Consider the following 15,254-nt stretch of genomic DNA (forward strand, 5'->3'; position numbering starts at 1 on the left):
TTAGTATATTTCTGGTATTAAAAGATAAAATGTTGATATTATATAATACTATGCCATCTGCATTTCTGAGTTTTTATATATATTATATGCAATACAATACTATAATATATGCATTTCTGAGTTTCTAAACTTTTTCTGTGTCATCTGTTGGCCTTTACATGTCAACTGTGACTTCAGCAAAACTCTCCAAAAATTCCTATTTAATTTCGTAATTGTTTTAGTCTTTTATGCTTCCCTCCCTGTGTCCAGTGAGTTAAATGTGAAAACATTTATGGGAAACACCCTGTATAACTCATAGCTGTTTTTGGCCAAGAAGAGGGGGAGCTGCCTCACAAAATAGCTGATTGTAAAGCCCAGTAATACTGAAATTCCAAACAAGCTCAGACAAAGGTAGGAAACTGGTTTATTTATCAATGCTAAGCTTATTTTATCATGATCCACACATGTCAATACAGCCACATCCTCTTGCTCATAGTCCAAATGTCTGTCCAAGGACAAGTGTATCCATCAGATGTCCATAAAAAATCTCCTAACTTGTGCCAAGTATTTTGGTTTCAAGTAGTCACCTAGCTCCTCCTTGCTGACCCAAGCATGATCGATCTTCTTCCCAGCTTGAGAGAGATTTCCACTTTGTAGTAAAGCTTTGAAAAAGAACATTTTGGCTCCTATGCTGTTCTCTGTCCGAAAAGCTTGGGGAAACTTAAACTTGTAATAGCCACAGGGTGCATTTCCTAGGAATTTGGCTTCCACGTTATTTTCTGAAGGAAGACAAAAGAGAAATTAGAGTTAAGTTTCCCCCTATTGGATCTCAGAACCAATACTACATGGGAGCACAGGAATCTCATTATCTATGGATGCCCTGAGGTTCCAGACATCTTCCCAAAAGGACTCAATTTAGTCAAAGAAAATGACAGAAACTGTACAAAAAGTAGGGGATTGTTCCCTCTACAAATATGATATGTGTGTTTCATATAGTTCTAAGAAACCTCTTATTTTTACTCATAAAGTTATAATCAAGGCAATCTCATTGTGAGTAAATGCTTGAGGTCAATCTGAAAATTGGTTTCCATGCTTTTCTTTCCATACTTACTACAAATGTTTGAAAGCATACTACTACTTACTAAATTACTCAATTCAGTGTTATGAGCCATGGTTATCAATACTAAAAGCCAGTAGTGTAATATAAAAGAACACTAGACTAAGGAATCAGTAGACCCAAGTTTTAAATTTCACTCTGTTACTAATATAGGGAAAGCCACTTACAGTATGTTATTACTAATATCTAACAGCTGTAGATTAAAGGTTAGAATTTTTACAAAATAGGTGTGCTAAATGTATTGACTCTTTCCTTTTAAGAGTTTGAGGAGAAAGAAGCTAAAATAAATAGCAGAAGTGAAATTTCATTGTAAAGTTGAGTTCATTCATAACAAATACTAACTTTCAAGTAAAAAGTAAAGTCCAATTCTCAAAGGCACCAGACACTGAAGCTGAAATTAAGAAGGAGGCATGTTAGTAGCAACTAGACCTGGTGCCAAAGAAAATTAGCCCCCATGCTTTCTCTGGAATGTGTACCAAGAATTGCCAACCCCCATGTAAAGGAAAAGTTGGACAGGGCTTTGTGGTCTCTGTGTCTGTGTGACTGTATCTGCAAAGTTATTAATTGGGTTATGTCAGTGATGGGCAAACTACAGCCTGTGGGCCAGATGTGGCCCCCTGAAATGTTCTATCTGGCCACATAACATTATTCCTAATCTGACGAATACAATGAGTAGGATACAATACAATGAAACTTCAAAAGAGTTGCCTTAGAAACAGACTGACAAATGAGCATTTCCTTTCCTTTTACCCCCTCTTTAAAAAGTTTGAGTACCATTGGGTTATGTGATACTGTCCCTGAGAATAACAGGGTGTTAACCATGGTGAGTTAATGATTAGTAATCCTATGGATTCATTCCATAGAAAGTAAGAAGAATAAAAAAATTAGCACCTTAATGACCCAAGCACTAAGACTGAAAGAAAGAAATGAACAAGGGCCTGGACTATTACTTGCCTGGAATCAAAGAATCTGAGAATTAAAAAGGACCTTTGTCATCTAATCACCCAGGCAGGGAAGAGGAAGAGAAGGTTATCATTCCATCCAGTTAATCCTCCCTATGCTTTCCTAACCAATACTTTTAACAAAACACAATCCACAACCAGTCCTGAGAGAGTGCCTTACAAACGGTTTAACTGGAAGCCAGAAACAGAACACTAAGAACCATAAATAGAAGAGGGATGCTTACGTGAGAGAGTGGCAAGGGCCCGCTCAGCAGTTCCACGAAGGGTCTCCCCAACCTGCCATTCTGCATATGGTAGTACCCACGTTTCCTGATCTCCTAGTTTCTCTTTGACCAACAGTACCAGGTTCTGATCTAACTTCCTGTGCAATGAGGTTCGGTCGTTCTTTTTATCAGCTTCTGCCAAGGTAAAAATGAGACAAAAGAGGAAATAGAACTGTGGTTGCCAAAACAGGAAAATTAGAAATAAGCAATGCTCAAAAACAATTTTTATAATGTATGTTCTGACAAATACTGCACTAGATACATGAGGGGAAAGATGTGGTCCTTGTTCTAAAGGACAATTGATTTTTGCAACATCAGTCCTTCCCTGTGACTATCCTCTTTTCCTAGCTCTGCTCAGTCACTGAGGAACACTAGAAATAAGAGCAATAAAAAAGGCACTGGGCTTTTCACTTTTACACTTTCAGGTAGTTATGTCAAGTACCTTGATCTCTTTGGAAAAGAGGTGCTGACAGCCTTAATTTAAAATATTACTATTTTATCCGTCTAGATATCATCACTGATCTCAGACAAGACAGACATTTTCTGTCTGTCAAATTCCTAGTCCACAAAAATATGAACAATATGAATCATCTTTTTTTCAAGAGGGATTTCTGGAGAAAAAGAGAGCATTAATGATAGACTGGTCAATTTATTCCCATATATAGTTTCATTTCATGCTTTTGGCATTTGTCATATTAGTCCAAATACAGACTCTACACCTAAAATAAGATCTTTCTGAAAGGAAATATAGATATATATGGGTCACATCTAACTACACTAAGGTTTTTTAATAGATTTTTTAATAGAATTTTTTAATTTGAGGAAGAATTTTAGCTTATATTCAAATAAAGATAATATTACTTAAAATAAGAGATACTTAACATAACTCTTAATTTAGGAATCAGACTAAATCCCTTTCTTTTCATTAACCCAAAAGAAACACAAACCTGTTACCCGAGGTTCAGGTTTGAATTGCAAGAATTTCTGTTCCCATGTGTCTTCCAAATCTTGTACCAACAAAATGTCTTTTTCATCATCATCATCAGAGTCATAAATGTCAGCTTTCTTCCTTTCTAGTCTCTGGGCTTCTTCCAAGGCACGAATCTCATGATCTGAATAGCGGCTTTTTTCCACCTCAATCTGGGAAGGATGGAGAAGGAAAAAAAATATATAGGTTATGGTACATCCCACAGGACCAAAAGTTCACTTCTAAGGTCAAACGAATCCATGTGAGCCAGGAAAATTATAAGTATTCTATGGAAATATAGGAAGTTATTTGAAAGGTGGCTATGCTCAAATATAGAAATATCACATGATATAATCAAGAATATATTATACTCGATATCTAGGATATGGTGAAAATGACCACAAATGTGTATCTGAAGGAAAGAAGATGAGAAATTCTGACTAGGGTAATCATTTCCTCAATTCAAAAACCGGGGCCACAATCCCTATTTCTGTCATCATTCTTCCCAGTCTTTCAGGTTCAGAACCTTGAAATTATCCTTAAAATTCTCATTCTCCCTCATGCTACATATCCAATAAGGTGACAAATCTTGCCATTTTTACCCTCACAATTCTGACATCCAACCTTCTCGTTCATACACACATCACCTTAAGTCATAACCTAAACTCAACCTTCACTAATTCTTGCCCGGTCTATTGCAATGGCCTCCTAACTAGTCTGCCGGCTTCAAGTTTCTCCGTTCTTTAACCCATCCTCTATATAGCTGTCAGTGTGATTTTCCTTTATGCAGTTCTGACCATCTCACTCTTCTCCTCAATAAACTCCAGTGGCTCCCTATTGCTTCTAGGGTCAAATGTAAATTCTTCTGTTTGACTTTTAAATCATAACTTACCGCCCATCTATCTTTCCAATAGCATTACACATTAAGCCCCTTCTTGTACTACATGGTCCAGACCAAATGGATAAACTGGCTTCTATTTCCTCCACAGAGCATTCTATCTTTGTATTAGCCATCTTTCATACTTGGAAGGCACCTCTCCTTCAGTGAATACCACTCTTTCTTCAAAACATAGCTCGAACACCACCTTCTACACTAAGCCTTTCCTAATCCAAACTTCTAGTGCTCTCCCTCCTGAACTCTTGTTTATTTACTATGTACTTTTCCTGTATATACTTAAGATATACATGTAGTCTCTCCTAAGAGAATAAATTCCTTACCTCAAGAACAGGAATTGTTTCCTTTTTACCTTTATATTCTCAGTGCTTAGCAGTGCTTCATACAGAGTAGGTTCTTAATAAATACTTGCTGACTAAAAGCCAACTTCTGTTATGCCTATGCCTGGCACATGATCATTTAGAAAATTTAACATGCTGCTATTTCTATGAAGGTCAAGTTCATTCATCTTCACGCCTCTTCCAGTTCTCCATCAAACAAATATTACTTTCCTTCTGGTTGGGAGCTCCCATTCATTTGGGAAGTAGAGGATGGATTGACAGGGAGAGGACAATGATTTCAACAATGTAAGTAATACACAAGAGGATACGTTAGCATTAAACCGGATCCTATAAATTAAAGCCTACTGGGCCTTTCCATATATACGCTGATTAAATGCTTCTGTGTGCTCTCTCCATTAGAAAGTGAATTCTTTGAGAGAAAGGACACCCGGTTTTCTGTCTATATTCTCAACTCTTAGAACAGTGCTTGGCATACAACATGCACCTAATCATGCCTTTTCACTAATTTTTTAAATGTCAACTTGTGCTAGACAACAGTTATACAGATACTGCTCTCAAAGGGCTTACAATCTAAAGGAATGAACAAGTGAAGGCTTAAATATACAAGTAACTTGAATATACAAGTAAATGTGATACAAGGAAGAAAAAGGTAAATGTAAGAAAATCTTTTGAGATATTTTAGTGGGAAAATTGCTTTGAAATAAGAATCATATAAATAGGTTTGATATAAAGTTAAACAACCCCAATGATGGAAATAATGGACCCTGAAAGTCTCACTTCCAGAGTCTCAAGGCTACAATAATATCAGAATAGCAGCCTGGCATAATACAAAGAGTGCTGGTCTGGGAGTCATGAGAAATCTGGGTTCCAAACCTAAATGAGTTTTAAAATTCACCTCTTTTAGTCATAGCTTACTCCTCTGTAAAACAAAAGCAATTCTTATATATCTACCCCAAAAAAGTTACAGTGAGGAAAAAGAGCTTTTCAAATTTTAAAGTACCCTTTGAGAGACAGGAGGTCCTAGGTTCAAAGCCGGCCTCAGCCACTTCCCAGCTGTGTGACCCTGGGCAAGTCACTTGACCCCCACTGCCCACCCTTACCACTCTTCTACCTATGAGCCAATACACAGAATTTAAGGGTTTAAAATTTTTTTTAAATAATAAATAAAAAAATAATAAAGTACCCCTTTGAATTATTACTCTATTTACAAAGTATTTTAGAGTTGGCAGGACATTTTTTTCCTATAAATCATTACATTTGAGCCTTACAACGACCCTGCAGAAGAAAGATCAGTAGATTTGAAATTGGAAACTTGGGTCTGAATCTTGGCTCTAACTAACACTAGTTACATAGACTTGTAAATGTCATCCATTCTCTTGGAACCTCAATTTTTTCAGCTATAAAAGAGGCTAATGATAATTTACCTTGTATTTCACAGGGTTTTTCTTAAAAAAAATTTTTTTTAAACCCTTGCCTTCCATCTTAGAGCAGTAAGGGGTAGGCAGTGGGGATTAAGTGACTGGCTCAGGGTCACTCGGTTAAGAGATATATGAGGCCATAATTGAACCCAGGGCTTCCCATCTCTAGGCCTAGCTCTCAAACCACTGAGTCACCTCGCTGCCTCCAAAGAGTTTCAAGGAAAGCATATTGTGTACCTTAAAGCCTACTAAAATGTGAGTAAAGTGTATCGCTTAGTAGAGGGCATTTACTTTCATTTCACAGTCATCAAATGAGGGCCTTTAACTAGCAATCTACTAATGGGAACACTTCATGAATTTGTCATTCTTATACAGGTATCCTAGTTTGAGGATTAGAAGGGGCCTTGAAGACCACAGGGTCCAACAGTAGCTAGCATCGGCACTGCTCATTTGATCCTCACAACAACCCTTGGAGACGAGTACTATCATAAGCCCCATTTTACACATCAAGAGTCTGAGGCTGGAGAAGGTCTGATGAGTAGTCCAGAAGGATCTGGAGTCACAATTCGAACTCAGGTCTCCCTGACTTCAAGTCGTCTTACCACTGCACCACCTAGCTTTCCAAGCGCCTACTTGCAAAAGAGGTAACGGAGGCACAGAATGGTTATAAGTGACTTGCCCAAGATCACAGAGTTCGCGTGCATCTGCGCCAGGACATCCTGCTACTACGTCTGGGGGCCCCCGGAGCACTCGGGCCCTACCTGCTGCAACAGCTCGGCCATCTCCACCTGCAGCGGGGTCAGAGGCTGCGAGATAACCGGGGGCCTCTGCAGGCACAACGCCCCGAGTAGACGCCACGGAGACCCGACGCTTGGGGAGGCTGTGCTCCTGCCGGGAGTAGCAGCAGCGGCTGCCACACAAAGAGTCCGCAGACGCCAAGGACATTCCAAACTCCGTACTGCACCGTACAACAACTTCCTCACGGGGGCAGCCATCTTCCCGCCTCCCCACAATGCACCGCGCTTCCCAGCCGAGTCTATTCCACGGCGTTGCTATTTTCCCACAAGGCACCGCGGGTGTGAGGATACGAAAAGTTTTCTCCTCTTCCCATAGGACAGACTATTTCATAAGGAGTAGGGGGGGAGTGTGTGTTTGATAGTTCATAAAATAATACAGGACTTCAGAAGAAATTTTACTTATAGCCATTTGAATTTTATTATAAATTACGTGACTAGATATAGCAGCCAAAGAGTGGAAAAGCAATGATTTAATTTCCCCGCGCCGTTCCTTCCTTTTCTCCTTCCCTTGTACATGGTGCTGGCGCAGCTCCTCCCACACCGGGGAGCTGTAGTGTAACCAGCGCGGGTCTCCTGAAGGACTATGCAGGTCTTAGGGACTGTTTGTCGGCGCTTCTTTCCCCTGAGGACGTGGGTCCTTTCTTTGGGGTAAGAATAGTCTCTGACCATGCCACTGTCCCCAGGTCCTTGTCCAGCGCCCAGAATCTGTTCTCACTTCTTCCAGGAGGCTGAGGTCTACGGATCAATGGTGTAGTAATGGGTGTGTTATGGGGTGGCACGAACCGGAGCTGACCAGGCCCTTCCTTCTCCTCAGGGCCCGGAACGATGCCCGAGGCTGTGCTCTCCACACAAGTTCACAAAGGTCTCTGGAAGTGGTGGAGAAAACAGAAGCAGAAACTGAAGTAGAATTGGAGGATGCCCAGAAACGCAGCAAGTTCAGGTGAGGCCGACCCAAAGTGACCCATTAAGAAAAAAAAAAAAAACTCCCCGGCCCCCCCCGGCCCCAGCTGTCCTGCTTGGTTGCTGTGAAAGTATCCCACTTTTCCTAGCTGCAAACCCAAGCTCATCTTCAGTTTGTTGAAGGACAGTTTCTGACTTCATTGAGTAAGGGGGAAGCAGGTCCTTGACCAAGTCCCATCTGGGGTCCAGACTCATCTGTTGTGCCTCCAGGAATAAGAGGTGTCAATCCGAAGAGAGCTAGAGGGTCAGGTTTGGGACCATAATGAATAGGGCACAAGATGCCCGGCCAGCCTCTTCCACTTACTATTATGCTTTTGATCTTGTGACCTCTAAGGCCCCTTCCAACTCAAGGCTTCAAAATCAGACAGTCAGTAAACATTTCTTAAGCCCTTTCTAGGTTCCAGGCACTGGTCTAGACACTGGAGATGCAATGAAAAGAAAAAAAGACCTTGTCTGCTGGCAAGGAGTTCACAGCTTTAAAGAGAGAGGCACCATACAATCACCTGTACAAAGGAGATATATCACAGGATAAATTAAAAACAGTTGACTGAATGGGCAGCTAGGTGGCCCACTAGATTGAGAGTCAGTCTCAGAGACAAGAGGTCCTGAGTTTAAATATGACCTAAGATACTTCCTAGCTATGTGACCCTGGGCAAGTCACTTAACTCCCATCACCTAACCTTAGAACCAATACATAGTATTCTAAGACAGAAGGTAAGGGTTTTTTGTGTTTTGTTTTGCTTTTTAAACTAGACAGAGAGGTATTTAGGTGGCTCAAAAGATTGAGAGCTAGACCTAGAAACTAGAGTTCAAATTTGGCCACAGACCTTTCCCAGCTGTTTTTGACCCTGGACAAGTTTCCTGGCCCTTACTGCTCTCCTGCCTTAGAACCAATACTTAATATTGAGTCCAAGACAGAAGGTAAGGGTTTACAAATTATATATCCTGGGTGTTTATTGGCTCAGGAACTATCGATAGCACCAGTCTTTTTGCTCTCCCTGCTACTTTGCAGATTTTCACCTATCATGGGGGTGTCTGGGACATAACTCCCGCAATAAGTGAGGGATCACTGTATTGAGTTTAAGATGTTCTTAGGACATCCAGTTTATGAGGTCTAGTAGGCCTTTGGAAATGGGATACTAGACTTCTGCAAGGTAAATAGATAGTCATCATAGAGATAGTAATTGAAACTATGGGAACTGATAAAATGACCAAGTGAAATAGCCTAGAGTGAGAAGAGGATCTGTCAGAGAGGTAGGAAGAGAGCCTGGAGAGAGAATTGTATGGTGAAAACCACAAAACAGAGACCTCCTCCCCCTACTTTACAAACAAAAAATCTAGCTATGATCCTATGTCTCTTGGTTTCCCTGCTGGCTTGCTATGTGACTGATCAAGAATGTTCTTTTTCTGTGTCTTGGTTTCTCTTTAAGTGAATATAATGTTAAGTATCTGTCTCCCAGTGGGCATATTGAGAACAAATCACGTGGCAATAAAACTTTAAAGTCCCTGCAAGTATTCAGGTAACAAGTTTATTCATGAACGTATTTGGTTAGAAGCACTTTAAATATATTTCTTTTATTTTATAGCATTTTTCCTCCAGTTCCAGGCCAAGAGAGCTCCTTGACATGGGGAGGCAAGAAATATGAAGAAATCCCAGTAGCTCACATTAAAGCAACATATAACAAGTAAGCAAGAAGCAACCCAGGCTAGAATGTGCTTTTCTATCCTGGGTCTGGAATCTCTGCTACTGTCAACAATCTGTTAATGGGGAGGATTTGATTGTCAGTGTCTTGATGCTATGGGTAATCACTAAAGATTCAGTGGAGAGTTTCCTCACATTGTTACCTCTTATGTCTTGTCTTATTTTAAGAGAACCACTATATGCCATTATAAGATTACTTCATACTGCAAATAACATGAAAGTTAAAATTTTTGTAATTTTCTCTTATAAATGCTGCAATATAGCTTAAGAAGAGAGTTTATTATTAAATATTTTTGCTTTTCTTCAGAATATTATTTTTCAGTGTAAAGTCTTCTAAAGTGAGATGACTTAGGCCATTGAGTGTTAACTGTATGCCTAACATTACCTTAAGTATTACAAGGAATATGAAAGTAACTGACATAATTCTTGCCACCCAAAAGGTTATATAATTAAGCAAATAAGGCATGCATACATACATACATATAGTGCATATATAAAATATAACTATCATATGTATATGTGTATATACATGTGTGTATGTGTGTGTGTGTGTATTGCTTTTTAAAAATATACCTTAAGGGGGCAGCTGGGTAGCTCAGTGGATTGAGAGCCAGGCCTAGAGACGGGAGGTCCTAGGTTCAAATCTGGCCTCAGACACTTCCCAACTGTGTGACCCTGGGCAAGTCATTTAACCCCTATTGCCTAGCCCTTACCACTCTTCTGCCTTGGAGTCAATACAGAGTATTGACTCCAAGACAGAAGATAAGGGTTTTAATACACACACACACACACACACACACACACACACACACACACACACACACACACACACACACACACACACCCCTCTTAATCTATACATCCAAATAAATGTTATCTCTCTTTCAAAGAAATCATCTTGAGAGGGCAAATCTTTATAATAGTGGTGCTATTGCTCAGTGTGCTTTTGGAATTGCCTTCATAGCCATAGTATCTGTTCCATAAAAATGTTCTAGAAATGTTTAGAGCAATGGCAGCATGATCAGTGAAAACAATCACTTGGAGTCAGGAAGGCTTGAGTTCAAATCCTACCTCAAACACTTAATAGCTATGTTAAGTCTAGGCAAGTCATTTAACTTTTCTGTGTCTCAAGTTTCCGCAACTCTAGAATAAAAGAATTGCACTGCTGGTCTTTAGGGTGTTTTGTTTTGTTTTTAACCCTTTTTAACCCAGTACTAATTATTAGTTCCAAGGCAGAAGAGTGGTAAGGGCTAAGCAATAGAGGTTAAGTGACTCACCCAGAGTCACACAGCTAAGAAGTATCTTAGGTCAGATTTGAACCCAGGACCTCCCATCTCTACGCCTAGTTCTCAATCCACTGAGCTGCCTAGCTACTCCTTAAAGTGCCTTCATATCCTAAATTGATCATCCTGAGTTCTTAGTAACTGTGTAAATGCAAAGGTATTTTGCTCTGAAACATACATGACTAGGCAAATTATATATTTTTTTCTCAGTCTCATTCCTTTACAATTATGCCTTGTACAAAACAGTATGTAAATACATAAACAATTGTGTTGTACAGATCATAATTGCTAAAGAAATTCAAAGATTTCTTATTCAGTCATTTTTCAGTCATGTTTGACTCTTCATGACCCCATTTGGATATTTTCTTGGCAAAGATACTGGAATATCATGCCATTTCTTTCTCCAGCTCATTTTACAGATGAGGAAACAGCAAACAGGGTTAAGTGACTTATTCAGGGGCACATAGATAGTAAGTGTCAGGCCAGGTTTGAACTCAGGAAGATGAATCTTTCTGACTCTAGGCCCAGCACTGACTACCTACCACCAACTAGAAATGATTTCTCCCTACTCAAAACTAACCTGTGTTTATAAGTTACTTCATATTGTGAGAGGAAACATGGCATAGTAAAAAAAAGCCATCCTTAGAATCAAAAAGACTTGGGGGTTCATGCTCTACTTGTGACATGGAGCCAAGAGAAATTCACTTGGTTTTCTTAAGATTTTAAGGGACAGACCACTGCACATATTCATTAATGAAGAGTTTATATACACCGATGAAATCATAGATCTGGCCCCAAAAACCTTTGTATTACATTTATTTTGTGTGTGTGTGACTCTTATTTCATACTATGTTGTAAGTGTCATTAGGGTCACGAGGATTATCTTAATTCATCTTTTTTGTCTGGTTTAGCACCTTACACTAAGAAATCCATAAGTATTTGTTGAATTAATTTTTTAAGTGAATATTCTTGAATTGTTGGCCAGATGGAAATTGTAAGGAAGAAAATAACATCCTTCTTTTGCCATATGTCTGTCCAGTTTCTAATTGGGCATTCTTGCTGTTAGGGCTCTGATTCTGCTGGCTAAAAAAAGTGAAACTTTGGCATTTGCAATTATTGTTAGGTGGTACAGTCAATAGAGTACAGGGCCTCGGAGTCTAGAAAATCTGATCTCAGAAACTTACTAGCTGTGTGACCCTAGGAAAGTCGCTTAATATCTATGTGCCTCAAATCTGTAAAATTCAGATAATAGACCTAACTCCCAAGGTTGTTGGGAAGATAAAATGAGTTCATATTCATAAAGCACTCTATAAACTTAAAGCACCAGGTAAAAGCTAGAGCTGTTACTGTGATTTTAGATAAGCTTCTTATTAGAAGATATAGTTTTGACTTCTGCCCATCATCTGCCTTTCCCAGCACACACATCCAGGTGGTCTCTTCCAAGAATGAGCCACTTGCCCGAACTTCTTGTGGCACCGAAGGATTCAAAAATGCAAAAAAGGCCACAGGGATTGCAGCACAAACTGCGGGCATTGCTGCAGCAGTGGTAAGAACTTTTCCTCTTTGAGCTCCTTATGGTTTCTTCTAGCATTTAGCCATCTTACTACTGTGGAGAATTCCCACTTAGCCAGAAACCAAAAAATAATATGCCTGGCTAATGTGCCCTAGCATTGGAGCTGGTCTAAGAGGCAGTAGATGGTTTATTTAGTGCAAGAAATGCCGTCTGCTTTTCATTTCTAAAGAAGTCAAGGAACAAAACCCATGTTCCTTCATTCAGTGTAATAGAAGTTTAGACCACCATGGACTTGAAAACCAAAGTTCTCTCTATTCATCATTGAGGGGCTGTCTGTAGCAATCCTTGACTTCATGGTCTAGAACTCATTTTCTCCCTCAGAGGAAGTCTCAGGGATCTTTAGAAATCTCCACTGGGTGGCAGTGCTGTTATTTACCAAGAAGTGTCAGTATTGGCCATGGGAAAGGCAGTTCTGTTACCTTGAGTTCTCTGCCTCTCATCCATCCTCATTCATCCTTTGCCTCCCTTAATTGTGCTTATCATGCTGAGTGCTCAGGTTACTCTCTACACCACCATAGGTTCTCCTGATCTAGAATCACAGTGTTCCGCCATCTACCTAGAGTTTCTGGCCTTGTTTCCATAATTGACAGAGGCCTGACCTCTTGTTTCTTCTCTAGAAAGCCACAGCAAAGGGAGTGATCCATGTCAGAGTGATGGTGAAAGGCCTGGGACCGGGGCGCTTAGTAAGTGTCTGGTTGTATCCTTTTTTTTCTGTTTTTGGTAACAGGATTTGTTTTTCAGGGCTGAGAGCAGGAGCATGAGGAGAAACAAAACTAAGCTTTCGTGGAAAGCTCATTTTCTAAACATAGATCTTTTTTCTTGTGAGCTCCTCACAAGAGCTGCCCTTCAGCAATACTTAAATTGTAGAATTACAGGCAGGTATGAGATGACAGTATATTTGAGGATAAGAAATCTTTAACAGAATCCAAAGGCACTTGCCATCTTCCTGCCTTTGCCAATAATCCCACTTAGAATTTAAGTTCTTAAAACTCTTTGAAAAATAGGTCATTATATTGTTTCTTATATATTGTTCCGCTCTAGTCAGACCTCTTTTTTGTATTTTTACAGTCTGCCATCAAGGGATTGACCATGGGGGGCCTGGAGGTGATCTCAATCACAGATAATACCCCCATCCCACACAATGGTTGCCGCCCAAAAAAAGCCCGGAGGCTATGAAGAAATTAATTGACTGCCTTGAGACCTGGTTCCAGTTTTCACCTTTAGATTGACTTCAGATCAATGCAGAGCTGTTCCCCACTGGACAGAACTCAGGAAACATAAGGACTCAATGAAGGCAAAAACAAGGTGATTTTCTCCTAAGTGCATATTTTGAATGTATGCAAAATTAAGCAGTGCTTTTTACTGTGAAACAGTGCCTCTTTGGACAGGAGGGGGTGCTACAAGTACACTTCTGGCAAGTGTGATCAGTTCTTTCCACAGCACTGACAAAATAAAATCAATCTCACCACATTCTTTGAGGTCTGTCATTATTTGGAGTGTATGGTTTTCTGGGTGTTGCCATATATACCCTTCCCTCCAAAAGTAATTATGGTCTGAGGGATTACTCAAGAAGGTTTGTGTAAAATACAAATGTTAGAATTGTCTTCTTTTCATTCTTGGGCTTGGCAGCCCAGTGCTGTAGGTAGCAGAACTTCAGTAGCACAACTCAGACTCAGTAACATTTTTGTTTATAACCTAAGAGAGAACTTGTCTCCTCTCACTAGATATGGTACAAGTTTAAAAGATTTTGCTGTTTGTGGAGATCTTAAGAATTTAGCTATAGGTGACAAGAGTATGTCACCTACATTATTTATAAGGGAAGAGGACACCAAGGGACTTAGTAGGACAGAATTTGCCTTGCACATAAAAATGTTAGTTATGAAACTAGGATTGGGTGATCCAAATAAAGGAAGGGAAATTAAAAGGCCAAGTTAAACTACTTTATCTCTAAAGGGATGCCATGGCGTTGTGGGGAAAAGAACTAGAAGAACTTTCAGGAAAGGCAGGGGAGTAATGATATGATGAGCAAATTCAAAACAAGAAAACATCCTCACTCTTCCAACAGATAGCTAAGAGCAAAAAAAAAAGAAAACACAAAAACAGGCTACTCACTAAGATAAAAAGGTGGAGATTTGTAGATAGTACAAGTGTCACCATTTAATAGAAAAGATTCTATTCCCAGCTCTTACATGAAGTTAAAGTCCTTTTTTTTTTTTTTTCATTACACAATGCTATTACTGAAGTGTCCATAATCAAAAGAAAGATTAATTTCCTGTGGATAGTCCAGTGGGGAATCTTGGTCAGAGCTGGGGATCATGCAGAAAGAAGACCATCCACCACCACTACCTTGGAAAATCACTGAGCTGCTAAAACCTCTAATTTTTTTAAAATAGGAAGTAATTTTAAGGAGTGACATCAGCAATGAGGTAGCAAAGGGTGCTTAAGAAAGGCTTCTCATGCAATAGGTGGTGCTTAATTTAAGATTTGAAGGAAACTTCTTGCATCTCCATTTGGGGGGTTTTTTTGGTGAGGATATTCGAACAGTCTGCCATGTCCTCCAGCTCATTTTACAAATGAGGAACTGAGGCAAACAAGGTTAAGTGACTTGCCCAGGGTCACACAACTAGTGTCTGAGGCCAGTTTTGAACTCAAGAAGATGTCTTCTTGATTCTAAGCCTAGCACTCTATACTATATGCACAAGATCTTTAAATTTTTTTTAGTTACACATAAAAACAATTTTTGACAATTGTTTTCTGACATTTTAGTATTTAGATTTTCTTCCTCCCCCACCCCAAAACAGTAAATAGTCTAATGTAAGTTATACTAGTCCTTTCACCCAATACATACTTCGATATTGCTCATGCCATGACAAAGGACATCATTCATACAATAAAAAAAAACTCATGAACAAGATAAAGTAAGAGATGGCATGCTTTGTTGTGTAATCAGACTTCTTTGACTGTAGATGGCATTTTTCATCATGGGTCTCTTGTGGA

At 39.6% G+C, this 15,254-nt stretch overlaps 2 protein-coding genes across 2 annotated transcripts; one reads left to right on the forward strand and one right to left on the reverse strand.

Moving 5' to 3' along the window:
* Positions 1 to 380: 380 nt before the first annotated feature.
* Positions 381 to 6,937, reverse strand: MRPL46 (mitochondrial ribosomal protein L46). The gene is made up of 4 exons (XM_044662473.1): positions 6,704 to 6,937; positions 3,269 to 3,461; positions 2,283 to 2,456; positions 381 to 758 (listed from the first exon to the last, which is right to left on the reverse strand). Exons 1-4 carry the CDS (start codon positions 6,935 to 6,937, stop codon positions 508 to 510), a joined length of 852 nt encoding a protein of 283 aa, XP_044518408.1. The 3' UTR covers positions 381 to 507.
* Positions 6,938 to 7,293: 356 nt separating this feature from the next.
* On the forward strand, positions 7,294 to 13,727 carry MRPS11 (mitochondrial ribosomal protein S11). The gene is made up of 6 exons (XM_044662474.1): positions 7,294 to 7,387; positions 7,554 to 7,679; positions 9,286 to 9,384; positions 12,101 to 12,230; positions 12,875 to 12,940; positions 13,326 to 13,727. Exons 1-6 carry the CDS (start codon positions 7,323 to 7,325, stop codon positions 13,431 to 13,433), a joined length of 594 nt encoding a protein of 197 aa, XP_044518409.1. The 5' UTR covers positions 7,294 to 7,322; the 3' UTR covers positions 13,434 to 13,727.
* Positions 13,728 to 15,254: the final 1,527 nt, after the last annotated feature.

This window comes from Gracilinanus agilis, chromosome 2 (assembly GCF_016433145.1).
Source record: "Gracilinanus agilis isolate LMUSP501 chromosome 2, AgileGrace, whole genome shotgun sequence".
Taxonomy (NCBI): domain Eukaryota; kingdom Metazoa; phylum Chordata; class Mammalia; order Didelphimorphia; family Didelphidae; genus Gracilinanus; species Gracilinanus agilis.

Excerpts from the sequence above, each read along its gene's own strand:
- MRPL46 (XM_044662473.1), bottom strand. The coding sequence starts at position 6,937 with ATGGCTGCCCCCGTGAGGAAGTTGTTGTACGGTGCAGTACGGAGTTTG. Across the intron at positions 3,462-6,703 it reads TGGCCGAGCTGTTGCAGCAG|ATTGAGGTGGAAAAAAGCCG; the intron begins GTAGGGCCCGAG and ends CATCCTTCCCAG. Across the intron at positions 2,457-3,268 it reads ACCTGAACCTCGGGTAACAG|AAGCTGATAAAAAGAACGAC; the intron begins GTTTGTGTTTCT and ends TTACCTTGGCAG.
- MRPS11 (XM_044662474.1), top strand. The coding sequence starts at position 7,323 with ATGCAGGTCTTAGGGACTGTTTGTCGGCGCTTCTTTCCCCTGAGGACG. Across the intron at positions 7,388-7,553 it reads ACGTGGGTCCTTTCTTTGGG|GGCCCGGAACGATGCCCGAG; the intron begins GTAAGAATAGTC and ends CCTTCTCCTCAG. Across the intron at positions 7,680-9,285 it reads CAGAAACGCAGCAAGTTCAG|CATTTTTCCTCCAGTTCCAG; the intron begins GTGAGGCCGACC and ends TTTATTTTATAG.